Genomic DNA, 26,703 nt, shown 5'->3' on the forward strand with positions numbered 1-26,703 from the left:
GATGGAAAAGGTATCCAACATATGTAAGCAGTCACAATAAAAAATATTAACAATAACTGCAACAAAATGAAGTCTGGATTCATTTTTTTTATTAACAAAGAAATAGAAATACCAATGTCAGGTTCATCTTCACATGGAACACTCAATTCAGGCAAGAGACGATCTGTGAGAGCACCAACAGCATGTAATTCCCGGCAGGCATTGAGACAAACAACCTTCTTGATGATAGAAACTTCTCCTTCAGCAAAAACTGTTTGTACAGGACTGCTCATTGGAAGATGCAGCGTACATGTACCTAATGTCTTGTTAATATTGAATCTTGGTAGAGGTATAAAATACCTGGCATATGTTGGTAAAAACTGTTACTATTTGCACCAGGATATGTTTCGTTGTATGAACCAAAAGAAAACATCATCTAATCTAAGAAAGAAAACAGACTCATCGGAAGGTAGCTTTGAGCAGAAAGAGTAAATCAATCGAATACTAGAGTTCAGAGTCACAATTGCTCCAGTAGATTGAACACGATAAACTTCTTCATCGCATAGGGTGTTTGGAGGAGGCTGACAACAAGTAGATTCCAGTCTTTGAGACTCTTCACGCATGATTTGTCCACTTGCGAGAAACCCCTCCATCTTAGAAAGAGCATCAGCGTCTCCCCTGACACAGAAACATAGAAAAACCTCAATGATCATGTAAAGCAATATGCAAAATCCAACAATATCACTCAAATAAGTTGAACCACAATGTTGACAACAAAATGTACAGATTACAGGTCCTTAAACTGAAAAACAGTAAATCAACAGAACCCACATCTCAAATCTCTAACAATTGTAAACAAATGAAGACAGTACCAACAGGAACAATAAATCAACGTAGAATGAATAAAACACAGGTTTCTTTTTTGAATGCTGGTCCTTCATGTTGTTTCTCGTATCACAATCAGTTGCACTGGTAAGCAGATTAAGCCACTGGGACTAAAAAAGTGCACTTAGCAATTCACGACATACAATTCAACAAGAAATTTACAAATCACTGCAACAAACCACATGTTCTTTATCCCACACATGCAATTAAAATGGTGATTGGGGAATCCAGTTGACAAAGTCTACTTTTTTTCTCGAACAATGCAGGAGAGATGTGTGTCATTTCATTAAGGACAAAAGACACAGGGAGAAGCAAGTGCCTACTCCAAGTACAAAGGAGATGCTGGAGTCTGCTCCCAAACACACCCGTCGAAACAGAAAACAGATGGGCTACAGACACCATCAAAATGACAACCACGACCAACACTCTACTCAACAAAAGGACCAAGTGTCCGGGGTGAGCGACCAAAGGTGCAATTCCACAAAGTCTACTTTGGACCCAAAAGAAATTCATGAAGCTGAAAGGATAAATAAGAATTTGATCAGGAAACAACAGTTACCAAACTGGAAAACATGCCTTCTGATAAGTAAAACATAGTCAGAATTTTGCATCCTAGCTCGACCACGTGACTGTATAAAACTGCGTACAGTTGTTGCCTGATCAAAGCGGATTATCACGTTACAACTTGGCACATCCAGTCCCTCCTCCAAAAGTTGTGTGGCAATAATCAGGTGAACCTACAGGACATTATTTTATCATCAGTACAATATATTAATAGGACATGACCACAGCAGAGCAACATTAGTGGCAAACCTTTCCACTCCGAAATGAATCAACGATTTCCACATGCTTATTCCTATTCTGATGTTGCAAACCAAAATTTCTCCCTGCCATGTGTGTAACACTCCATCCAGACATTTGATTAATAGTTGAAAGAAGAGCCTCCAACACAATACTTGTAATAACTCTCTTAACAAAAACAATGCATCTCAAATCTTGCATATGCCTGAAAGAGGGAGCAAGAGATTAATTATTCATGGTTTACAACGAAAGAGAACAATTTGCAGCTGTCTATATCATTTCATTAGCAATTAATACCATGGCCATATACAGAGCAGCAGTGCATGGACCATAATGACATCAAGATACGTGCAAGGCAGTAACCATCCATCTGGCCATTCGGGTTCATAAAACTATACCAGATCAATAGGATAAGCTACAACAACAACAACAACAACAATAAAGCCTTTAAGTCCCAAACAAGTTGGGGTAGGCTAGAGTTGAAACCCAACAGAAGCAATCAAGGTTCAGGCACGTGAATAGCTGTCTTCCAAGCACTCCTATCTAAGGCTAAGTCTTTAGGTATATTCCATCCTTTCAAGTCTCCTTTTATTGCCTCTACCCAAGTCAACTTCGGTCTTCCTCTGCCTCTCTTCACGTTACTATCCTGACTTAGGATTCCACTACGCACCGGTGTATCTGGAGGTCTCCGTTGCACATGTCCAAACCATCTCAACCGGTGTTGGACAAGCTTTTCTTCAATTGGCGCTACCCCTAATCTCTCACGTATATCATCGTTCCGAACTCGATCCCTTCTTGTATGACCGCAAATCCAACGCAACATACGCATTTCCGCGACACTTAGCTGTTGAATATGTCGTCTTTTCGTAGGCCAACATTCTGCACCATACAACATAGCAGGTCTAATCGCCGTCCTATAAAACTTGCCTTTTAGCTTCTGTGGTACCCTTTTGTCACATAGGACACCAGACGCTTGCCGCCACTTCATCCACCCTGCTTTGATTCTATGGCTAACATCTTCATCAATATCCCCGTCCCTCTGTAGCATTGATCCTAAATATCGAAAGGTATCCTTCCTAGGCACTACTTGACCTTCCAAACTCAATAGGATAAGCTAGCGTACATATATTTCATTATTTGAATAGACAACTTTAGTTGAATTTGATTGAATGTATGGCGAGCATTATGGTTTAGGATTTGGGTGTTGAGATAATTTATACATGTGTTCATGTTGTAGTCAAATCACTACTCAAAGGCAATGAGAGTAAACTACTACTCCCTCCATCCCAAATTATAAGATGTTTTGCCTTTTCCAGATACATTGCTTTTACTATGTATCTAGACATTGTGTATATCTAGATGCATAGCAAAAGCTATGTATTAAAAAAGCCAAAACGTCTTAGAATTTGGAATGGAGGGAGTACATACTTAAGATCCAAGCATTTTCTCACCTATACTCCAGAAGAGATTTAATAAGAAAATAAACTTTGGATGTCAATAACCAATCTTGCAAATCCGCATCAAAGTCCTCACCAATATGTCCTGTATAGACAGATGTAAATACGACAGGAAGATCATATATAATACATTCCACAAATTGATACTCCATCCATCCAATCAGGTAGGGGGTGCATGTTTTTGGAAGATTCAAACTTCGTATATTTTGACCAATATTTAGTCAAGGTACATTTGGTATCAATATCATATAAATAGATTAAAAAAATGCTTTTGCACTATATTGATTTTGTAGCTATAAACAACTTATGTGACAAAACAATACTCAAAATCTAGTTTTGAAGAATGCAAAAATAAAACACACCATGTACATTTTTTTATAGAGGGGGTGTCATAGAGGCGTTGAAAAGGATGAAACGAGTTAAGGCGATGGGACCGGATGGTATCCCAATCGAGGTGTGGAGATGCCTCGGGGACATAGCTGTAGTATGGTTAACCAAGCTGTTCAACCATATTTTTCGATCGAACAAGATGCCTGATGAGTGGAGGAGAAGTATATTGGTACCGATCTACAAGAATAAAGGGGATATTCAAAGTTGTACAAATTACCGAGGAATTAAGTTGATGAGCCATACTATGAAGCTATGGGAGAGAGTTATCGAGCATCGCTTGAGAGCAATAACGCGGGTCTCTATGAACCAATTTGGTTTCATGCCCGGAAGGTCAACCATGGAAGCCATTTTCTTAATAAGACAAGTTATGGAGCGGTATAGGGAGAAGAAGAAGGACCTACACATGGTTTTTATTGACTTGGAGAAGGCTTATGATAAAATACCAAGGAATGTTATGTGGTGGGCGTTGGACAAACATAAAGTCCCAACGAAGTACGTCGGGCTCATTAAGGACATGTACAGCAATGTTGTGACTAGAGTTCGAACAAGTGATGGAGACACGGATGACTTCCCGATTAGGATAGAACTACATCAGGGTCAACTTTGAGCCCTTATTTGTTTGCTTTAGTGATGGATGAGGTCACAAGGGACATACAAGGGGACATCCCTTGGTGTATGCTTTTCGCGGACGATGTAGTGCTAGTTGATGAAAGCCGGACAGGAGTGAATCAGAAACTGAAGTTATGGCGGGAGACTTTGGAGTCCAAAGGTTTTAGACTTAGTAGAACTAAAACTGAGTATATAAGATGTGACTTCGGCACTACTACTCGGGAGGAGGAAGATGTTAGTTTGGAAGGTCAAGTAGTGCCTAGGAAGGATACCTTTCGATATTTAGGATCAATGCTACAGAGGGACGGGGATATTGATGAAGATGTTAGCCATAGAATCAAAGCAGGGTGGATGAAGTGGCGGCAAGCGTCTGGTGTCCTATGTCCTATGTGACAAAAGGGTACCACAGAAGCTAAAAGGCAAGTTTTATAGGACGGCGATTAGACCCGCTATGTTGTATGGTGCAGAATGTTGGCCTACGAAAAGACGACATATTCAACAGCTAAGTGTCGCGGAAATGCATATGTTGCGTTGGATTTGCGATCATACAAGAAGGGATCGAGTTCGGAACGATGATATACGTGAGAGATTAGGGGTAGCGCCAATTGAAGAAAAGGTTGTCCAACACCGGTTGAGATGGTTTGGACATGTGCAACAGAGACCTCCAGATGCACCGATGCGTAGTGGAATCCTAAATCAGGATAGTAACGTGAGGAGAGGCAGAGGAAGACCGAAGTTGACTTGGGTAGAGGCAATAAAAGGAGACTTGAAAGGATGGAATATACCCAAAGACTTAGCCTTAGATAGGAGTGCTTGGAAGACAGTTATTCACGTGCCTGAACCTTGATTGCTTCTGTTGGGTTTCAACTCTAGCCTACCCCAACTTGTTTGGGACTTAAAGGCTTTGTTGTTGTTGTTGTTGTTGTGGGGTGTCATAGATAGATAACTCAAACACACGCTAAGACCAAATGCATCTCTAATTTATCTATATCTATATCTATCTCTCTTATAAAGCTAATCTCCACTACAAGTTCTATCTTAACATGCAAGCCATCCACACGATCTTCCACTAACTATATCCACATCATCTCCCACCAATAGCCATATCATCCCACTAAATTTCAACCTCTTAATGCAAGCTATCTCTTATAATTAAATCCAATTCTGTTAGTTTTTTTTATTGGATTTACCTTGCCAATTTTCATAAGAATGGATGTAAGAATATGTAGGTTTAAATCATACATGCAACAGTTTTATTTCTAAGGAAGTCCCGTAGTAACGCACAGGTATCCTTCTAGTGGTAATGTAATTTGTCAAATTGAGCAATAGTCTTTAGCTGAGAGGCCACCCACCCCAGTTCAAACCCAGGCGCTCATAGGTAGTGTGTGTACCCCTGCCTAAAGGTTGGGGGTGCCATCTTCTCCCCATGGTTGAGTTACATATTTTATTTAATGGATAGATAAAGTGGTAAATATTGGCACACACCTCACAAATAGCACAGCAATAGTTATAGTTTCGCCAGTTTCCCTTTAATAAACTGTGTGTGTTATGGTCGGCACCACATATGAGCGCAGGGGCAGGCGGCAAATGGGCTCAACCAGCTAGGGGCCGGTCTATTTTGAGTCATAGAAGATTTGGGTTGGTTAGGAAAGAGTCAACTGATTATTAAGTTCCTATTTGTTAGTTTCCTATTTGTTAGCACAAGTTGTTAGAGTCCTCAATGTATAAGTATCAAACTTGGAGATGAATAAGGACTAGCCTAGGATTGTGTCATCCTTGACACCCTTGGGCGCCTGCCCCCCCCCCCCCCCTCCCCCTCCATCTCTTCTTCCCGCATAAACCCTAGCCGCCAACCACGGCTCCAACTCGACGCAAGCTTCAGAGACCTCGCACCCCTCATTCCCCTCCATACGATCTGAGAAGCAAGGGCCGGCGCCATACCAACCTGGTATCAGAGACCTTGCCGATCATGGAAGCCACCACCAACGCCTAGGCGCCACTGATCCCACCCACCACCTCTCACGTTGCGACGACGGGCGTCTTGGTGAACATCACCGGCGCGCCCGCCAACACGACCCCACCCTCCGGCCCACCCACGCTCGCCTCGATCACGGGGATCCTCACCAGCATGTGATGGGATAAGTCTCTGTGGTCATTGTGGGGCTGCAGCAGTCCTTGTGGGGCTGGTCTTGCTGCCCAGCATCTTGACTGGACAGCAGCATGGGACTGGACAGCAGCACTGCCCAGCATCTTGACTGGAGACTGGACAGCAGCAGCGCTTGACTGGACAGCAGCTTCAGCAGCTTAGAGGCATCTTAGGACAGCATCTTAGAGGACAGCATATTAGGATCTTAGACTAGCATCTTGACATATGCTTGGCTGGCTAGCAGCCTATAAATATGTATCCCCAACCCCTTGGGTTGGCATGGCATTTGTGTGAGCTTGTGTGAGAAATAGACAAGAAAATTACCCCAACTCCTAGTGTCATCCTCTCTCGATGAGAGTAAGAATTCTCCTACTACCAAGAGTGAGAATTCAGCGACTAACAAGTGGTATCAGAGCCGTATTATCCTGTAGCCTGAGCATCTCTTGCTCATCCTCTCTCCCAGCCCCACAACAGCCCCAGCTGTTGGCAGCAGCAGCTCCTCCGGCCGCTCCTGTTCACTCCTCTCCCAGCTCGTCTGAAGCAGCCCTCTCCCCACGCAGTAGCCCCCCGATAGCGCGTCATGTCCGCAGGGCAGTCTCAGCGCTCGGTCGTCTCGAGCACGCGGCGTCGGCAGGAGGCCGAACTTGCCGCGGCAAAGGAACGCGAGCGAGCGGCGGCAGAGACCGCTGCGGCGGCGGCAAGGGCGTCGAGGCTGGCAACAGCGGAGCTGGCAGCAGCCAGAGCAAAGGCGGAAGCAGCGGCGGCGGCGAATGCAGCGCGTGCGGCGGCGGCGGAGGTCGAGGCTCTGCGCGGCAGCATCGGCAGCTCCATTTCCGCTGACGACACCGCCGACGCGGACCTCGAGCTGCTGGAGAGGGAGGCAGCGCGAGCGCGGGCGGCGCAGTGGGCAACCACGCATGTCCACGAGCGTGGCGGCAGCCCAGACAGGCGCGGACGCGCTGGCGGCGCTCCTGGAGGAGGCGCGCACGGCAACGGTGGCGGACGGGTCGATGGAGAGCGCGGCCTTCGCAGGCAGCGTAGCTCTCTCTCCCCGGATCGGTACCGACGAGTCGATGGAGAGCGCGTCCTTCACAGGCAGCGTGGCTCTCTCTCCCCGGATCGGTACCGTGGTTACCACGGGCTCCAGGCTATTGTCAGGGACGTCGGTCCCGGCGGTGGGTGGCCTACCCTCACCAAGACCAACTACGTCGAGTGGGCTGCGGTGATGAGGGTAAAGCTCCAGGTGCGGCACATGTGGGAGGTAGTCCGGTATGGTGACGTCGACTACGACCTAGATCGACGGGCGCTGGATGCTCTCATCGCTGTAGTCCCGCCCGAGATGCAGTTCTCGCTTACCAGCAAGCGGACTGCCAAGGAGGCTTGGGACGCCATCGCTGCGGCACGCATCGGCAGCGATCGCGCCCGCAAGTCCACACTGCAGGCACTTCGCAAGGAGTGGGAGAACCTGGCCTTCAAGCCAGGTGAGGACGTTGATGACTTTGCTCTCCGTCTCAACACTCTGTTGCAGAAGATGGTGCAGTTCGGCGACGACACCTACAGCGAGGAGAGAGCTGTCGAAAAGCTCTTCCGCTGCGTCCCCGAGAAGTACAAGCAGATGGCTCGCTCGATCGAGTCGCTGCTGGATCTCTCCACGATGTCGATCGAGGAGGCGATAGGTCGCCTCAAGGTCGTCGACAGTGATGAGCCACAGTCCCTCTCGGGGCCCATCACCACTGGCGGGAAGCTCCTTCTCACTCGGGAGCAGTGGCTTGCCAGCCAGGGTGACCGGAGGAAGGGGGAGCCTTCTTCCGCGACAGACGGCCGCAAGCGTGGCAAGCCACGCAGAGACGCCCAGGCTGGGGCGCGAGGACGTGCCGAGGATGATGCCCGCGGAGGCGCCCAGGGCGGCGCCGCCGGTAGGCACAAGCCGGCACGAGACGACACCTGCCGCAACTGTGGCCAGCTTGGCCATTGGGCCAAGGACTGTCGACAGCCACGACGCGGCCAGGCCCACGTCGCACAGGCGGAGGAGGAGGAGCCGACTCTATTCATGGCACATGCCAGCATCGAGCTACCTCCAGCGGCACCGGCCGCAGCGGCTCTCCTCCACCTTGACGAGCCAAAAGCACACGCCCTCCTCGGCGACAGCTCCGGCAACGACAAGACTGACGGGTGGTGCCTCGACACCGGCGCCACCCATCACATGACCGGTCGACGGGAGTTCTTCACCGAGCTTGACTCTAGCGTCCGAGGCTTCGTCAAGTTTGGGGATGCCTCCGGCGTGGAGATCAAGGGCGTCGGCTCCATCATCTTCACCGCCGTGTCTGGTGAGCACAGGCTGCTCACCGGAGTCTACTACATCCCCGCGTTGAGGAACTCCATCATCAGCTTGGGACAGCTGGATGAGAACGGTTCGCGTGTGGTGGTTGAGGACGGAGTCATGAGGATTTGGGATCATCGTCGTCGCCTTCTTGCCAAGGTATCCAGAAGCGCAAATCGACTCTACGTCCTTAACGTGCAGGGTGGCACAACCCCTCTGTCTCACTGCTCGTCGGGACGACGAGGCGTGGCAGTGGCACGAGCGTTTCGGGCACCTTCACTTTGAGGCCCTGAAGCGGCTCAGTGCCACGGAGATGGTGCGAGGCCTGCCGTGCCTCGACCATGTGGAGCAGCTCTGCGACGTCTGCGTGTTGACGAAGCAGAGGCGACTCCCCTTTCCCCAGCGGGCGAGCTTTCGAGCCAAGGAGAGGCTCGAGCTTGTGCACGGGGACTTGTGTGGCCCAATGACACCGGCCACACCGGGAGGACGACGCTACTTCCTGCTGCTCGTCGACGACCTCTCCCGCTACATGTGGGTGATGGTCCTCGGCAGCAAGAGAGAGGTTGCGGACGCCATCAGGCGCGCGTAGGCTGCTGCGGAGGCGGAGTGCGGCCACAAGCTGCGCGTGCTGCGCACCGACAACGGCGGCGAATTCACGGCGGCTGAATTCACGTCGTACTGCGCTGACGAGGGCATTCAACGCCACTACTCCGCGCCGTACAGCCCGCAGCAGAACGGCGTCGTTGAGCGGCGCAACCAGACGGTTGTGGGGATGGCTCGGGCCCTCCTCAAGCAGAGGGGGATGCCGGCTATCTTCTGGGGAGAGGCGGTGGTGACGGCCGTCTACATCCTCAACCGCTCGCCTACCAAGGCGCTCGACGGCAGGACGCCGTACGAGGCTTGGCATGGGCGCAAGCCGGCGGTCTCCCACTTGCGGGTTTTCGGCTGCCTCGCATTCGCCAAGGAGCTTGGCCACATCAGCAAGCTCGACGACAGGAGCACTCCGGGAGTGTTCATCGGCTACGCGGAGGGCTCGAAGGCCTACCGCATTCTCGACCCGAAGACACAGCGTGTGCGCACGGCGCGCGACGTTGTGTTCGACGAAGGGCGAGGATGGGCGTGGGACAAGGCGGTGGACGACGGCTCGGCTCCGACGTACGACGACTTCACTGTTGAGTACATCCACTTCGAGGGAGCTGGGGGAGTAGGCAGCTCTTCTTCGGCGAGCGCATCTACCCCAGTCTCCGAGCCTCCACCGACCCCGGCACCTGCTACTCCGACAGCACCACGCTCTCCAGTCAGGACCTCGGCTGCGATGAGCTCTTCGCCGGCTCCACCACAGCCGGCAACACCACGCACTCCAGCACCGACAGGCACCACTCCGGGCACGTCTACTCCACCACCAGCTCGTGTCGAGCACGGCCCGATTGAGCTCGCTACTCCGCTCTCTCACGACGAGGAGCGCGTCGACGCGTACCACGACGGCGAGCCGTTGCGGTACCGTACGGTGGAGAACCTTCTCGGCGACCAACCGGTGCCGGGACCGGTGCCTCACGACCTGGAGGCGCAGTTGCACCTTGCGTGTGACGACGGCGAGCCTCGGTCGTTTGCAGAGGCCGAGAGACACGCGGCATGGCGCGCCGCGATGCAGTTGGAAATGGATGCGGTTGAGAAGAACCGCACCTGGGAGCTTGCTGACCTTCCTCGTGGTCACCGCGCGATCACCCTTAAGTGGGTGTATAAGTTGAAGAGGGATGAAGCCGGCGCGATCGTCAAGCACAAGGCTCGCTTGGTGGCACGAGGTTTCGTGCAGCAGGAGGGGGTCGACTTCGACGATGCCTTTGCTCCCGTGGCACGGATGGAGTCCTTGCGACTCCTTGCGCTAGCTGCCCAGGAGGGCTGGCGTGTTCATCACATGGATGTCAAGTCGGCATTCTTTAACGGCGACTTGAAGGAGGAGGTCTACGTGCACCAGCCATCGGGATTTGCGATCCCCGGCAAGGAGGGCAAGGTGCTCCGCCTGCGCAAGGCCCTCTATGGCTAGCGGCAGGCACCAAGGGCGTGGAATGCCAAGCTGGATTCCACGCTAAAGGGGATGGGCTTCGAGCAAAGCCCGTACGAGGCGGCCATCTACCGACGGGGCAATGGAAGTAATGCCCTGCTGGTGGGTGTCTACGTCGACGACTTGGTGATCACCGGCACCAAGGATGCGGAGGTGGCGGCATTCAAGGAAGAGATGAAGGCCACCTTCCAGATGAGTGACCTGGGGCCTCTCTCCTTCTACCTGGGAATCGAGGTGCACCAGGATGACTCCGGGATCACGCTTCGACAGACCGCCTACGCCAAGCGCGTCGTTGAGCTAGCTGGGCTCACCGACTGCAACCCAGCTCTCACTCCGATGGAGGAGAGGCTGAAGCTGAGCCGCGACAGCACGACGGAGGAGGTGGACGCTACGCAGTACCGGCGTCTTGTGGGGAGCCTTCGCTACCTCGCCCACACACGGCCGGACTTGGCATTCTCCGTCGGCTACGTTAGTCGGTTCATGCAGCGACCGACGACGGAGCACCAGCAGGCTGTGAAGAGGATCATCCGCTACGTTGCGGGGACTCTCGACCACGGCCTCTACTACCCGAGGTGCCCTGGGGCGGCACACTTCGTTGAGTACAGCGACAGCGACCACGCCGGCGACATCGACACCAGCAAGAGCACGAGCGGGATCCTCTTCTTCCTCGGCAAGTGCCTCGTTAGCTGGCAGTCGGTCAAGCAGCAGGTGGTGGCCCTGTCCAGCTGCGAGGCCGAGTACATAGCGGCCTCCACCGCTTCGACTCAGGCGCTCTGGCTCGCTCGGCTGCTTGGTGATCTCCTCGGCAGAGACACTCGAGCGGTGGAGCTCAGGGTGGACAGCAAGTCCGCTCTGGCCCTGGCAAAGAACCCCGTGTTCTACGAACGCAGCAAGCACATCCGGGTGAGGTATCACTTCATCCGATGCTGTTTGGAGGAAGGGAGCATCAAGGCGAGCTACATCAACACCAAGGACCAGCTTGCGGACCTGCTCACCAAGCCCCTTGGGAGGATCAAGTTTCTTGAGCTCTGCTACAGGACCGGGATGGTTCAACTTTCCCACAAAACGACGCACAAGACTTAGGGGGAGAATGATGGGATAAGTCTCTGTGGTCATTGTGGGGCTGCAGCAGTCCTTGTGGGGCTGGTCTTGCTGCCCAGCATCTTGACTGGCCAGCAGCATGGGACTGGACAGCAGCACTGCCCAGCATCTTGACTGGAGACTAGACAGCAGCACTGCCCAGCATCTTGACTGGAGACTAGACAGCAGCAGCGCTTGACTGGACAGCAGCTTCAGCAGCTTAGAGGCATCTTAGGACAGCATCTTAGAGGACAGCATATTAGGATCTTAGACTAGCATCTTGGCATATGCTTGGCTGGCTAGCAGCCTATAAATATGTATCCCCAACCCCTTGGGTTGGCATGGCATTTGTGTGAGCTTGTGTGAGAAATAGACAAGAAAATTGCCCCAACTCCTAGTGTCATCCTCTCTCGATGAGAGTAAGAATTCTCCTGCTACCAAGAGTGAGAATTCAACGACTAACAGCATGCAGCTGCAGATGTCCGCCATCAACAACCACCTGGCTGATCAAGGCGCTCACTTGTCCGCCATTGATGGCCGCCCGCCTTTTCCACAATTCGGGTTGGCCGGCTATGGTGGCGTGCCGCACTCCCAGCCCGTGATCACGGAGCTCACGCCGGGGGACTCGTCCGCCTCTGTCTCGCAGTCCCTGCAGATGACCGCCCCGGCGCCGCAGGAGCCACGGCCGGCGCCACCGCCGCCCATGGGAGTGCCGATCCATCAGATCAATTTCCCGCGCTCGCCCTCGCTGATTCCGGGGTTCCCATCGTCCGGGATGCCGGTCTACTCCGCGCCGACCTCGCACATGTCAACGACAGCACCCCATGCCAGGGCGCCCTATTCCGGTCCGGCCTACGAGGGCGCACCGCCGGAGTTCGAGGGTTTTGCCGTACCCAAATACCACAAGCTCACCTTCAACATCTTCGACGGCAAGGACGATCCTCTCGGATGGCTCAACAAGTGTGACCAGTTCTTCCGCGGGCAGATGACTCGGGAAGTCGACAAGGTATGGCTGGCCTCTTATCATCTTACCGGGGTGGCCTTGCAGTGGTACATCGTCCTGGAGGCGGACATGGGGCGGCCCACATGGCCGGATTTCCGCCGGCTGTGCCAGCAGCGGTTCGGCCCCGCCCTCGGCACCAACCACCTCGCCGACCTCGCGCGCCGGCCGTTCGGTGCCTCGGTGGACGCGTACATGGAGGCGTTCCAGGCACGCGCCACCCACGCCGGCGAGCTCTCCACGCTCCAGAAGGCGCGCTTGTTCACCAGCGGTCTTCCGGAGTATATACGCGTGGACGTCGAACTCCAAGACCCTCAGGACCTCCAGCACGCCATGCGGCTGGCGCGCGCGTACGAGCGGCCCAATGCACCCCAATGGCCCGCCCTGGCCGCTCCCGCTCCACGTCCAGCACGCCGCGCTGCGGCCGCTCATGCCACGCTGACCGCGCCGCCAGGGCACGGATCGTCCTCAACACCGCCTACGACCCCGGCACGCACCTTCAAGAAGCTGACGCCTGAGGAGATGGCGGAGCGGCGCAAGCTCGGCTTATGCTTCAACTGCGACGAGCCGTTCCAGCACGGCCACAAGTGCGCGCGCCTCTTCTACTTGGAGGCGCCCGACTACATCGTCGAGGAGCCCGAGGACTTGGACGACACGCCGCCGGACAAAAAGTTCGACCCCGACGCCCCCATGATTTCGCTGTCCGCCATCACGGGCATCCGGGTTCCCGACACCATGAAGCTACGCGTGCACATCGGCGCACACGCGTTCACAGCCCTCCTAGACTCGGGATCAACACATAACTTCATCAGCACGTCGGCGGCTCAGCGGGCGGCCATTCCGTTCCATGACAGTGGCGGCGCCTGAACATGACGATCGCCATGTACCTACGATGCCTGACTGGAGATCGCCCCCGGGACTGGCTCAACTGGTTACCGTGGGCCGAATTCTGCTACAACACCGCCTACCACTCCGCCCTCCGGACGTCGCCGTTCCGGGTGGTCTACGGCCGCGCTCCTCCCGATCTTCTACCCTATGTACCCGGCCAGGCGCGCATGGAGGCAGTCGACGTCCTGCTGGCCAACCGCGACGAGTTCTTGACTGAGGTCCGCGCCCGTCTTCTTCAGGCGCAGGAACATGCTCGTCGCTTCTACGACGCCAACCACCGTGCTCTGGAGTTCGCGGTTGGGGACTGGGTGCTGCTACGCATGCTTCACCGTCACACGCAGTCCCTGGTTCCTGGCGCCCGCGGCAAGCTTCGTCCCAAGTACGCCGGACCCTTTGAGATGCTGGAACGCATCGGCACGGTTGCCTACCGCCTGCGTCTGCCAGAGGGCGCCCGCATCCACGACGTCTTCCATGTCGGCGTCCTCAATCCGTTCCGGGGTCCTCCGCCGACATCCGTCCCGGCTTTGCCTCCGATTCACCATGGTCGTCCTCTCCAACAACCTGAACGGGTGCTGCGCTCGGAGCTTCGCCGCGGCGTGTGGCATGTCCTCGTTGAGTGGTCCGACATGCCAGCCTCGGAGGCCACCTGGGAGCCTGTTCCGGCGTTCCGTGCAGCTCACCCTTCCTTCCAGCTCGCGGACGAGCTGTTTCCCGAGGGGGGGAGAGATGTTATGGTTGGCACCACATATGAGCGCAGGGGCATGCGGCAAATGGGCTCAACCAGCCAGGGGCCGGTCTATTTTGAGTCATAGAAGATTTGGGTTGGTTAGGAAAGAGTCAACTGATTATTAAGTTCCTATTTGTTAGTTTCCTATTTGTTAGCACAAGTTGTTAGAGTCCTCAATGTATAAGTATCAAACTTGGAGATGAATAAGGACTAGCCTGGGATTGTGTCATCCTTGGCACCCTTGGGCGCCTGCCCCCCCCCCCCCCCCCCCCCCTCCGTCTCTTCTTCCCGCATAAACCCTAGCCGCCAACCACGGCTCCAACTCGACGCAAGCTTCAGAGACCTCGCACCCCTCATTCCCCTCCATACGATCTGAGAAGCAAGGGCCGGCGCCATACCAATGTGATTGTAAGGTTTTTAGGCTGTTTTCCCTCATAAACTGGGTCAGTTCTATTTCTTCTTAATTGAAAGGCAGAGCTCCTACCATTGCGTTAAAAAGAGTTATAGATACACAAAGTTTTATCAGCAAAATGATTTATAAACCACAAACGTTGAGTTAAAAACACCAGATAGCATTGGCAGAAGTCTTGCACAGAGTAATTAATATTAAGTCAAAACTTTTAGGAAAAGATAAATTGAAGAAACAAGAAAGGAAGAAGGATGCAATTACGTCGTACACACCCCTCTTTGTCATCTTCAATATAATTTCTGAGAGATCATTGTTTACATCCTCGATATAGTTTCTAATGAATCCCTCAACTTTTTCATCCAGTTTTTCTCCCCAAAAGGATACGCAGATTTCCTTGTTTGATTGTAGAACCTCAGCAGCCTGAGAAAAGGTTTAAAAGCATTTTTAAGAGTGCATAAGAATGATAAAAATGGCCATTACATATCCTCGTACCTTTGCTGCCAGCCATAGTCCAAGTTCAGATATGCAATATAAGAACATTGCATTTAATTTTTTTATCCTTTTCTCTGCATTTTTCAAGGATGAACCATGCAGTTTCCCCTTCAGGATTTCTAAATGCTAAAATAATTTAACCACTGTTATTTCATATGCATATTAACTCAAAACATGATGAAAGAAGTTACTAAAATGTACTAAAAAGCTACACCATCGTGAGCATAAAACCAGACAAAAAGCAATATGGATATGTCAGTGCAGCTATTGCATTTTTCCAAATATAAATACAGACCATGGGAACATTGTGGCGCAGTTGCACATGTATAACAAAGCACAGAAAGAATAATACAGATTTGTTCAACATCCCTTCAAGGTTGAGTATTACTTTGAATTCTCTTGGACTATATATCAACGAATATTCCTAGCATAATCATATTACTTAACAAGAGCATTATGCTTGTAATATTAAGAGTTTAGTCCACATGACCCCCCTGAACTTGTTGCTGAATCTGAAAAAAAAAAGAACACCTCGACTAAAACCAGAAATCTTACATCCTCCAACTTTCAAAACCGGCAAATTACCCCTCCATCAGTTAAAAGTAGTTTTGAGGATGATTTTCAGCCACATTTCGTTTAAAAAAATCTGGTAAACACTAGATAAGGTTTTAAAACCATGAAAATTATATTCAAGCCTCCAAAACATCTGAGAAAAAATCCTAGTGATATATTAGGACAAAATATAACCAAATAAAATATTTGGAGCTCGTGAAATTATCTTTGAATGTTTAAAAATTGGATTGAGCACTGTTAAATGGGAAAAACATCTAGTAAAATCGAGAAAATTCCCAGAACATTCTAATATTTGTCTAAACACATTTAGAAAACTTTTCACAACAAAAATATGAGATGCAATCAGCATGAATGCAACAGGCAGTAATGCTAGTTGTGTTCGTTGCATTCATGCTAGTTGCAACTCATGTTTTTGTTGTGGAAAGTTTTCAAAATGTGTTTACACATAATTAGAATGTTTTGAGAATTTTCTAGTTTTTTTCTGGATATATTTCCCATTTTTCTAAAGCTCAATCAAATTTTTGGAAGCTTCCAGAGATAATTTCACATGCCCCAAATATCTTGTCCTAATATATCTCTATGTTTTTTCAGTGTTTTTGGAGGCTTGTAGATACTTTTCATTTTTCATGGTTTAAGGACCTTGTCTCGTGTTTACTGGATTTGTTCTTTAATAAAAAATGACAAGTAACTCAAAATCACTTTTAACTGCTATGGGGTTAATATGTCCGGGTTTTAAAAGTTGAGGAATGTAAGGTTTCTGGTTTTTTGAGTTGAGGGTGGTTTTTCGACCTCAATTACAAGTTCAGGGGGCCAAATGGACTTCACTCCAGAGACACCGGTGCGTAGTGGAATCCTAAGCCAGGATAGTAACGTGAAGAGAGGCAGATGAAGACCGAAGTTGACTTGGGTAAAGGCAATAAAAGGAGACTTGAAATGATGGAATATACCCAAAGACTTAGCCTTAGATAGGAGTGCTTGGAAAACAGCTATTCACGTGCCTGAACCTTGATTGCTTCTACTGGGTTTCAACTCTAGCCTACCCCAACTTGTTGGGACTTAAAGGCTTTGTTGTTGTTGTTGTTGTACCAGTATGTAGCTTTATCTTTGCTGCTAAACTATTCGAAGTTCACCAGTCATACTTAGGTATTCTTATTACAAGATTATTCAAGATATCATTTCTATTGCGAACCAGATATATAAGGTGTAATCATGCTTACCATTTAGAATCAGGAACCAGAATAAACTAATGTAGTTGACAGAAGGTTGTAGCACCCTTAACAATTTCAGGATCAAACAGAAAATGTGTTCACAAAAACAAGATGAATAATAATTTTTGCTGTGAATGGTAGTGTCTTAAATCATAAGATTCCAACTCAATAGTATTGATAAATATTAAATGAAATTGGTATACTTTGATATCATAAAGCAGAATGCACAGCAAAAGATCCCTGCATTGCATACTGGGTGATGCAGAGTAACATAATCAATCTGTATCCAGCAAAATGTCATGGCTAGAGCATATAATAGTACCTTCGCTTTCAATTTGTTCAAGCAACGGATTGTATGGCTATATAACTCAGGCTTTACGATATAATCATCGTACTCGACTATCCTTGTAGTCGCAAATGGAATGTATTGCAATAGTGCTGATTCACTGGCAACAGTATACACCTATAAAGGGAAATGCATAAGTTATTGTCACACGTTACCAAATTAGGGATGATAAATAATGATTATCTGAAATACAGTTGTGTGGGGGTTCTTATATAACCAGACCTTCGCATTCATGAGATTCTCAAGCTGAGAAATTTTCACTGGGTATTTGACACGCGCCAGATCTATGGAGAAAATTCCACGATGGAGTTAATTAGTGAGAAAGAATGAGATGCACATATAAACATAGAAGTACAAAGAATATTGAGCCATCCTTACCTTTTGAATTAATTAGAGAAGCTGTCATCCCAAATATCCTTGGAATAGGATCTGATGGCCTAGACTTCAACTGGGGATGATAAAACTCCTACCAGAAAGACACATTAAAAGATTTATTAACTAGATTGTTGGATATACATTTAACATTTAAAAAAAGGAAAGAAAATCCAGGACGAACTGTAAAAGAAATTTGCCCAAAAAAGAAGTAAGCATTCATGATTCCACCAAAAATTGTACTACCCCAATACACATACAAACATAGGACCCCTCCTGAACTGATACAAGTGGGCAAACTTAGCCTTAAAGTTTGTAACTGAACTGCGATTTGGAAACCAGATCAATAAATGTGCATGCCAACATACAACAGGGTCGGTTGTGGACAAAAATAGCCAAGCGTGGTTCCAACTTTCGGGTGACCTTAAAAATGCAGGCGTAGGGCGAATTCCCGGTGGCGTGGTGGCACTCGTCGAAGATGAGGAGCGGGATGTCCCGCAGCCTGAATTTGCTGTGGCGGAGGTTGTCGAGGAGGATCTGCGGCGTCATGACGAGCACCTCGGCCCCGTCGATCTTTTCGCGCCAGGTGTCCGCGTCCCAGAAGTCGACGCCCTTCTCGCCGTAGAACTGGGCGACGCGGAGGTCCGTGTGCGCCTCGATGACGCCCGCCTGCTGGTTCACGAGCACGACGGTGGGGACGAGGAAGACGGCGAAGGAGGGCGGCGGGGCGGAGCGGATGCGGTGCGCGAAGCGGCGGAGGAGCAGCACCGCGATGAGCGTCTTCCCGGCGCCCGTCTCGAGGAACACCAGCGTGTTCCCGGCCAGCGCGCGCTCCAGCGCCTCGAGCTGGTACCTGCGGAGCGGGCACCCACATTAGGACGGGACGGGGACGGGGAGGAGCGAGCGAGCGGCGGACGAGGAGCAGAGCGGCGGCAGGGCGCGCGCGCGGTGGCGGCGCACTCACCATCTCGCCTGAGTCTGCCGGTCGCAGGGCGGCGGCGGATCTTCCTCCTCCATCACCACCTCCTCGGCGGCTTCGGCGTGGGACATGGCGGCGAGGTCTGGAGAAGGGGAAGGGGAAGGGGCAAGGGAGGTTTAGGGACGCGTGCACGGTGCACGAGAGAATGCGGAGGGTTTGGTGGTGACGACGGTTGTGCTGCCGCTGCCTCCTCCTCCACGACACACGCCCAAGCGCCGCCTCAAATCACGCGCGCGCGTGCGTGCGGGGTGGGAACGAACTGTTGAGAGTTTGGGAGTGGAACGAAGGTGGGAACGAAAACGAACTGTTGAGACTTGGAGAGTTTGGGGCTCGGGAGGGGGAAGATGTTGGGACACGGAACATTTTGCGCTTGTTCCGGTACGCTTTTTGACTCGGCGAGGGGGAAAGGGCCCAATGCCGCATTGTCGTTAGCCGTATGAATTTGGAGGAATTAAAAGAATCCAGAGGAATTTATAAGGAAAACCATCCGTACACAGTAAAAATGCCTCCGTGAACAGTAAAGTTTCTCCGTACCAGCCGAACGAGGCCATTGCGTCGTTGTTTCGCGTCCTGGTCCCCAATCCTGCAGTCGGGTACCTCGCTCGCTCTCACAGGGACAGGAGGGGAAACACGGGACGGTCGGCGGTGGGCTTTCGGAGATTCGCATCCTTTTGTGCGCTTGGCTTTCTGCCTTTCAAATTTCCAATGTTTCACGGCGAAGGCATGAAGCGATGCTCCTTTCGGAATAGGGTAGCAACAAACGGCCAGTTGGTTTGGCTTATAAGCCGTATTTTTTTAAGCCAACAAACCGTATTTTTATCTTATAATAAATCAGTCAACAATACTTTCAGTTATAGTTTATCAGCTTAGCGAACAGGGCAAAACTCGCAAGTGCTCCTTCAGAAGTGCTATGTCTGTCCTAAATAGGGATGAAAATGATGCGGAACGTCAAGGAAAAAAAACTCAAACGTCAGAAAATGATTCGGAAGGCCTAGCGCTCCAATGTCTAGCTGCAGGATTCGTTCGGATGCTGCTCCCACACCTGCGGCCGCACGTCAGCCTAGGCATTTGGTAATACCAAACCGATCGGTTCGGTACTTCGGTTCCCACGGAAATTCGATTCCTTGAAAAATAGGTACCGATCGGTATCGATGGAAATTCGGTTTCGGAACTTTTGGTTCAGCTTCGGTATTTACCGAACAGTACTGAACTGATCACAGAGACATGTAATACCAGGTTCAAAGGCTAATTTTGACATGATTTCATAGAGAATAATAGTGCAAAATAAATATACATATAAAAGTCAACAAGACTATAAAAGTGAGTACCACAAATACATAATATAATAGTCTACAATAGTACAATCAATAATATAACAACACTCAAACTCAGCACCTTTTTAGATAATTCGGTAAATTCGGTTCTTCCCTGAGGTAAAGAAGCGAATTTACCTCGCTAATTTCGGTTCCTAGGAATTAGGAACCGAATAGGGTACCAAAAAATTCGGTTCCAGTATTTTTGGTTCGGTTCTCGATATTTTTTGCCTAGGGCTAGCCGCACGGACACTGCTCCTGCACCTACGTCTACATCGCATCCCACGCACCCGTGTCCCTCATCCCATCCTATGCCAGCGCCTGCGTTTGAACACAACACATTCGACGACGTCCACTCCAATGCCGACACCAAACCCAAGGGGAGATGGAGGGATGGGAAGGGAGGGAGTGAGAGAAGAGGGCAAGGCACGCTGCGCGAGTAGGAGTCGAAGCCCTGTGGTAGGCTGCTGTCCGCCAACCACCGACGCCATTGCAATATGTGCAACACCCGGTCCACTTTTGAAACATCCAGATGAAACACTTGCAACATACGGCTGTAGACAGAAGAAACACTTGAAACATGCGTCTAAAACACTTGCAAAAATAATTGAAAACACATGAATAGTCATTACAAAACATATACAACATTCAGATAAAACACTTAGCATCATATGTGTGAAACATATGTAACATCCAAACAAACGCACTTGCAACATACGTCTGAAAAAACACTGTAAGGAAAATGGACCCTAGACCTATTTACTTTGGATTTTGGTGTTTGATGACCAACACGACCAAATTGGACTAATGAATTTGCAAGTAATTGTTTTGTAGTTCAATAGGGCGCAAGACGTGACTTGGACGAAGGCGACATGATGATTCGATGATCAACACCATAAACAAGACCCTAGAAGCACAAGAGAAGACCCAAGATATCAAGTAAAGTCCAAGCACAAAGATAGCAACCAAGTCGGACGCAAGATCGCGAAGAAACGAGCTTCAAAGAGTGACCGGACGCTCCGATCAGTTGTTCGGCAACAACAGGGGTCAGCAGCAGCGACCGGACACTGAGAACTAAAAGTGACCGGACGCAACGATGGCACTGTTTATTATCCCAGCAACACACTCAGCACTAACCGAACGCTGACGGCTAATCGATCAGACGTATGAACTGCAGCGTCCGATCGAGTCCAGAGAGGTTCCAGAGCGGCGATAGCGCGACCGGACGCATCCGATCAACAATGATCGGACTCACAGTGCGTTTGATCAACACACGTGCACTCCAACGGTCGGGACGACTGGATGCGTCCAATCAGGACGAAAGCAATGTCCGGTCAGTAGCAGAAAAATAGGTTTTGTCCCCAACATCTACTGTCTCAGTGGGGCTTATAAATAGACCCCCAACTGGCCATTTAAGTAGAGTGGAGCTAAGGAAACATATCAAGGGTGTTGATACACCATTTTAGTGATCTCCATATGCATAGTGCTTAGTGATTCATTAGGTGATTAGTGTAGGTGCTTTGCGAAGTGCTTAGGTTGATTAGACCACCACTTATGCGTTTGCTCTAGGTTTAGGCCTAGTGTTTAGTGAGGTTTGCATACCTCTTACCACTCGGTGTTTGTGCGCACTATTGTTGTACATTGGAGGGGCTTATAGTCTTGCGAGATCACACCAACCGCGTTTATGGTGTAGCCGCCATTGTGTACCGAAGGGAACAAGGCCCGCGACGGTTCGGCCGAAAGCATAATAGTGAAGATGGTGAGGAGCGGTCTGGGAGAGGCTTGCCAGAAGGCACACCGAAGACACACTTGCGCGTGGGGAAGGCCTGGGGCTATCCACGGAGTTACCTGACCAGAAGCTTGACCCTTGTGAAAGATTCCTTGCGAGAGGCTCCAACGAGGACTAGAGAGAAGCTTGCACCCTTCTTGATACCTCGATAAAAATATCAGAGTCGTCGACGGGAGTTTGCATATCTCTACCTTGCTATTTAGCTTCCGCATTTACATTGATTATATTACTTCTTTTGCGGTAGAGATAGCAACACACTAGCAAAACCATTGTTGCACATTTAGTTAGTTTTTCTTTTGCATAGGTTTTGCTAAGGTTAGAAGAAGATGCCATAGTTTTGAGTTAGAATTTTAAGTTACATAATTTATCCTCCTCTTAGGCATCACGGTCCCCTTTTAATTGGTATCAGAGCCGGTTGGCTCAATTTGGACCGTTGGTTTCACCGCCGTTGAGTCGACGCTATTTAGAGTGGTTGTGATGGATACTTCTAGGCCTCCGTACTTTGACAGCACTAACTTCCCCTACTATAAAGTTAGAATGGCTTATCACCTTGAAGCGGTAGATTTGGGTGTTTGGAGAGTCACTCGTGACGGGATAAAACCCATTAAGAATCCCGATAAGCCCATAAAGAGTGAAGAAAAAGAGATTTATTTTAATGCTAGAGCTAAAAATTGCTTATTTAAATCTTTTAGCAAAGATGTGTTTAACCAAGTGTTCACTTTAAATATGGCACATGAAATTTGGTTAAAACTCTAAGAGCTCCATGACGGCACAACTAATATCCATGAGCAAAAATATTGTCTAGGTAAACAAAATTATGATTCCTTTGAAATAAATGATGATGAGCTTGTTCATGATATGTATTCTCATTTAAATCTAATTATCACAGAGCTCCATTCTATAGGATTAACAAACCTAGATGATGCGGACATCGTGAGGAAGATCATCTCTATGCTACCACAAAACAAATATGCAAGCATCATCACCATCCTTCACAACATGGAGGACTTGAACACCATGACCCCAGCCATAGTCATTGGCAAGATAGTGGCATTTAAAATATCACAGAGCTCCATTCAATAGGATTAACAAAGCTAGATGATGCAGACATTGTGAGGAAGATCATCTCCATGCTACCACAAAAGAAATATGCAAGCATCATCACCATCCTTCACAACATGAAGGACTTGAGCACCATGACCCCAGCCATAGTTATTGGCAAGATAGTGGCATTTGAAATATCACACAAGATGGATCAAGAAGAAGCATCTTCATCAAGCAAAGGTAAAGCTCTCGCATGTAGTGAGAAAAAGAAGATGAATGTCAAGCAAGTTGAGACAAAGCTCAAGCTCAATCTCCTCAAGTGAAGAAGAAGAAGAAGATGATGTGATGATGATGATGATTCAAATGATGATGATCAATCTTCCTCCTCCACCTCCGACCTTGATGAATAATCAATCAAACTTATCAACAAGGTGGACAAAATGATCCAAATGATCAATGTCAAGGGTGTGCCCATCCAAATTCAAGATTTCATCTTCACCAATCAAAGAAATAAGCAAAGAAAGAAAGGATGCTATGGATACGACGAGTTAGGGCACTTTATGGAAGTTTGTCCAAACAAACCCACACCTAAGACAAAGAAGAAGGCGTGCAAGGATAAAGCCCTTACATCAATAAGGTCATGGGATGATTCTTCAAGTGAATAAGAAGACCATCGCAAGAGGCGAGGCCACAAGCACTCATCATCAAGCTCTTCTCGTGTGTGCCTTATGGCACAAGGTAACGAAAACTCATCCTCTAGTGAGAGTGATAGTGATGATGAAATGCCTTCTCTTGATGTACTTGTACAAGAAAATCTTAAATATGCTAAGGCTTGCACTAGCCAACAAAAGAAGCTAAAAATATTATAAGAAAAGTTAGATAGTTCACAAGAAACTTATAAAACATTGCTTGAACAATATGAGACATTTGCTAATCTTAATATTAAACTATCTACTAAAATTGAGCAACTTGAGGCTAGTGCAACAACAATTGCATGCACAATCAATGATGAGCAACTTATAAAGAAAAATGATAAATTAAAAGAAAAGTTAGCTTACTCATAAGATGCTTATAAAAGTTTGTTTGCTAAAATAGAAACCATATGCAAACATTATGATGAGCTTACTAATAAAGTTGCTAATCTTAAAACCATCGGTACAACCCTCACCAAGGCACCTAAAAAGAAAAGTTCTATCTTTGATAAGCCTAAAAAGGATGCTTCTACTTCTTGCAATGATTTATGTTTAGACTCACAACCAAGTTTATGTTGAGAAAGTTGTTATAGATACATGCACACAAGAGGTTGCAATGGAGAATGAGCAACTCAAGCAAGAAGTGACTCCCCTCACCAAGGACTTGACTCAAGTGAAAGGCAAGATGAAGCAAGCCCAACTTCGTCAAGATAATACCGTCAAGGGAGTGAAGAAGCTTGATGAAGGACAAACTGTGGTTTGCTACATGTGCCACAAGGAAAATCACAAGTCCTATGAGTGCAAGGTAAAGAATGGGGGAGGAGAAAAGAAGAAAGAGAAAAACAAAAAGCAAACAAGCAAGCTCTCCAACACCTACACCAACAAGGTGGACAAGAAGGCCTCCACATCATACTTGTTCAAGAAGAAGAAAAATAACAAGGTGGTGTCCATCATGGTGAACAAGCAAGCCAACAATGGGGTCAAACGCTTTTGGGTGCCAAAGGAAATCATTTCAAATATGAAGAGCACCAAGAAGGTTTGGATCCCGAAAGGAAAGTGAGAAGTCTGATGGACTTCGGGGAATTTGGAGACTTGGCAAAGTATGGTGCATTTTATGGGGTGCATCATGATGGACAAGGATATTGCCAAGTGGGTTAGTGAATACTATGGACCCAAATCCCCCTTCCCATGTTAGGTAACTAGATTTAATTCCTTACAATTGGTATCTTTTAGCATCTAATTCCTTTTCATGCCTAGATTTGCATTTGTATGCTTAATCTTGTCTTGCATACACTAGGTATATCTTATGGTAGGCTTGCTCGGTTTCATTCTTAACCCTTGGAGCAAACCTACATGGTTTAAATTGTTTAGGAGCACGGTACATAGCTTGCTTTACAATTGTTCATCTAATATGTGCCAAAGTCCAAATTGTAGATAATTTCTCCCGAATATCACTTTCGAAAATGTTTCTCACATTCATGTGATGTCATCTTTCAAGTGGTATTTTTTATTCTAAAATCAATGTGTATGTCTCCTACAAGTATTCCATACTTGTGTGCACAAATTTAGGGGGAGGTTACTCTACAAGTTAGATGCTTTGAGACTAACACCTTTCCAAGCTTATCATATGTGTAGTAGTCTTATTGCAAGGAAAATAGAGTCCCCGGAGTTAAGCACCATACTTCAAATATCCATCTCATATTGCAAGTGGTATAAATCAAATTGTTTTCCGCATGTGGTATTTCTAAACCGATATCATCATGTTGATTTCACTTTGGTATCTATATGCTTACTTCATGCATTATATAGATTAAACTCCCTTGAGCATTAATTTATCAATTATGCATAAACTACGTTCTTTATCATATGTATGCATATATTTAGAGGGAGCTTAGTCTATGTAACGTGAGAGTCAAATTTTGTGACCTATTCCACTCCACATACTAATGTCTTCCTTTTTGGTGTTTGATTCCAAAGGAAGAGAATTTGTAGGAACAAAAGCAAGCCTGATCATAATAATTTACAAGTGGTAATTATAGATGGCAATGGGTAAAATCCACGCGGATACGAGGTTCAGGTATCCATATCCGTGAGCTAAAATCCACACCCGCACCCGCGCCCGCGCCCGCTATCCGCCACGAGCAAAAAACCATGCCCGCGCCCGCTATCCGCGGATAGCGCATGCCCGCGGGCATGCCCGTGTACCCGCATAGCATTTATACAATAGACATATAACACATAAATACAAGTATAGAACTCTCAATTCTAGTTTTTCACCATGTTAAAGAACCATCAGGCAAGAGTGAAAAACCATTTTTACAATTTTAAACATACATATGTACAGATTTTAATTGAACATACATATGCTCCAAATTTGGACATTTGCTTCATTCATTACAATTTTAACAGTGCCATTTCACCTAACCATTTTTACTATTTGGTTCATAGATACAGATGTATAGATTTTGAACATACATATGCTTCATTCTCCAAGTCAAAAATTGATCCATACTACATGACCCATGAGCCTTCAAGCAAATGCACAAGAAGTCAAGAATGGAGCAATACCTGCAGGGGGATGGGGCGACGGGCGGAGTTGTGGTCTTGCGGACGACGGATCTGGTCCTTTAGCGGTGGCTGGCGCGGGAAGGGATGGCACTGGCGGGCGGCGGCACTGGGGGGAGATGGGGGCGGCACTGGCAGGCGGCGTCACTAGGGGAAGATGGGGGCGGTGCTGGGGGAGATGGCCAGCAGTGGGAAGGGGCGGCGCTGGCGGCAGTCGGCCATCGTCAACACTGGACTGGATCGAGACTTGGTAGCTCAGCCACCCTAGGAGTCAGATGGGGGAGATGGGGGATGGGGTCATGGGGGGAGTCGCGACTCGCGACGGCGTGACGGTGCGAGAGTGTTGTGTGCGACGGGCAGAGGGAGATTGAGAGGGAGAAATGAAACCCTAGACTCTAAGTATATATACATGGTATTGGGTTGGAGCCACATGTCAGGTATTGGAGCGGGTCTGGTGAGTTTGTGGGCACGGATATTATTTTTTCACACCTATGAGCAAATATCCGTTGGGTTTAGGGTCATGCCCGTGCCCATGCCCGTGGGCACATACTTAGACCCATATCCGTGCCCATCGGGT

At 48.6% G+C, this 26,703-nt stretch overlaps 1 protein-coding gene across 3 annotated transcripts in view; it reads right to left on the reverse strand.

The window, feature by feature from the left end:
• Window positions 1–19,111, reverse strand: part of LOC136520387 (endoribonuclease Dicer homolog 2a-like) — a 30,739-nt gene extending 11,628 nt beyond the window's left edge. Inside the window, exons 1-12 of one of the 3 annotated variants that reach the window (XM_066513899.1) lie at window positions 18,709–19,111; window positions 18,168–18,597; window positions 17,751–17,838; window positions 17,595–17,656; window positions 17,349–17,489; window positions 15,246–15,371; window positions 15,026–15,173; window positions 3,117–3,207; window positions 1,678–1,870; window positions 1,429–1,601; window positions 439–657; window positions 113–339 (exon numbers count right to left, since the gene is read on the reverse strand). In XM_066513899.1, coding sequence (XP_066369996.1) covers window positions 113–339; window positions 439–657; window positions 1,429–1,601; window positions 1,678–1,870; window positions 3,117–3,207; window positions 15,026–15,173; window positions 15,246–15,371; window positions 17,349–17,489; window positions 17,595–17,656; window positions 17,751–17,838; window positions 18,168–18,597; window positions 18,709–18,794 — 1,984 coding nt within the window. In that variant the 5' untranslated portion in view covers window positions 18,795–19,111. The remainder of the gene's footprint in view (window positions 1–112; window positions 340–438; window positions 658–1,428; window positions 1,602–1,677; window positions 1,871–3,116; window positions 3,208–15,025; window positions 15,174–15,245; window positions 15,372–17,348; window positions 17,490–17,594; window positions 17,657–17,750; window positions 17,839–18,167; window positions 18,598–18,708) is intronic. The other 2 variants (XM_066513892.1, XM_066513907.1) reach the window with 2 other exon arrangements.
• Between the last annotated feature and the right edge of the window lie 7,592 nt (window positions 19,112–26,703).

The sequence above is a fragment of the Miscanthus floridulus genome, chromosome 2, assembly GCF_019320115.1.
Source record: "Miscanthus floridulus cultivar M001 chromosome 2, ASM1932011v1, whole genome shotgun sequence".
NCBI classification, from domain to species: Eukaryota; Viridiplantae; Streptophyta; class Magnoliopsida; order Poales; family Poaceae; genus Miscanthus; species Miscanthus floridulus.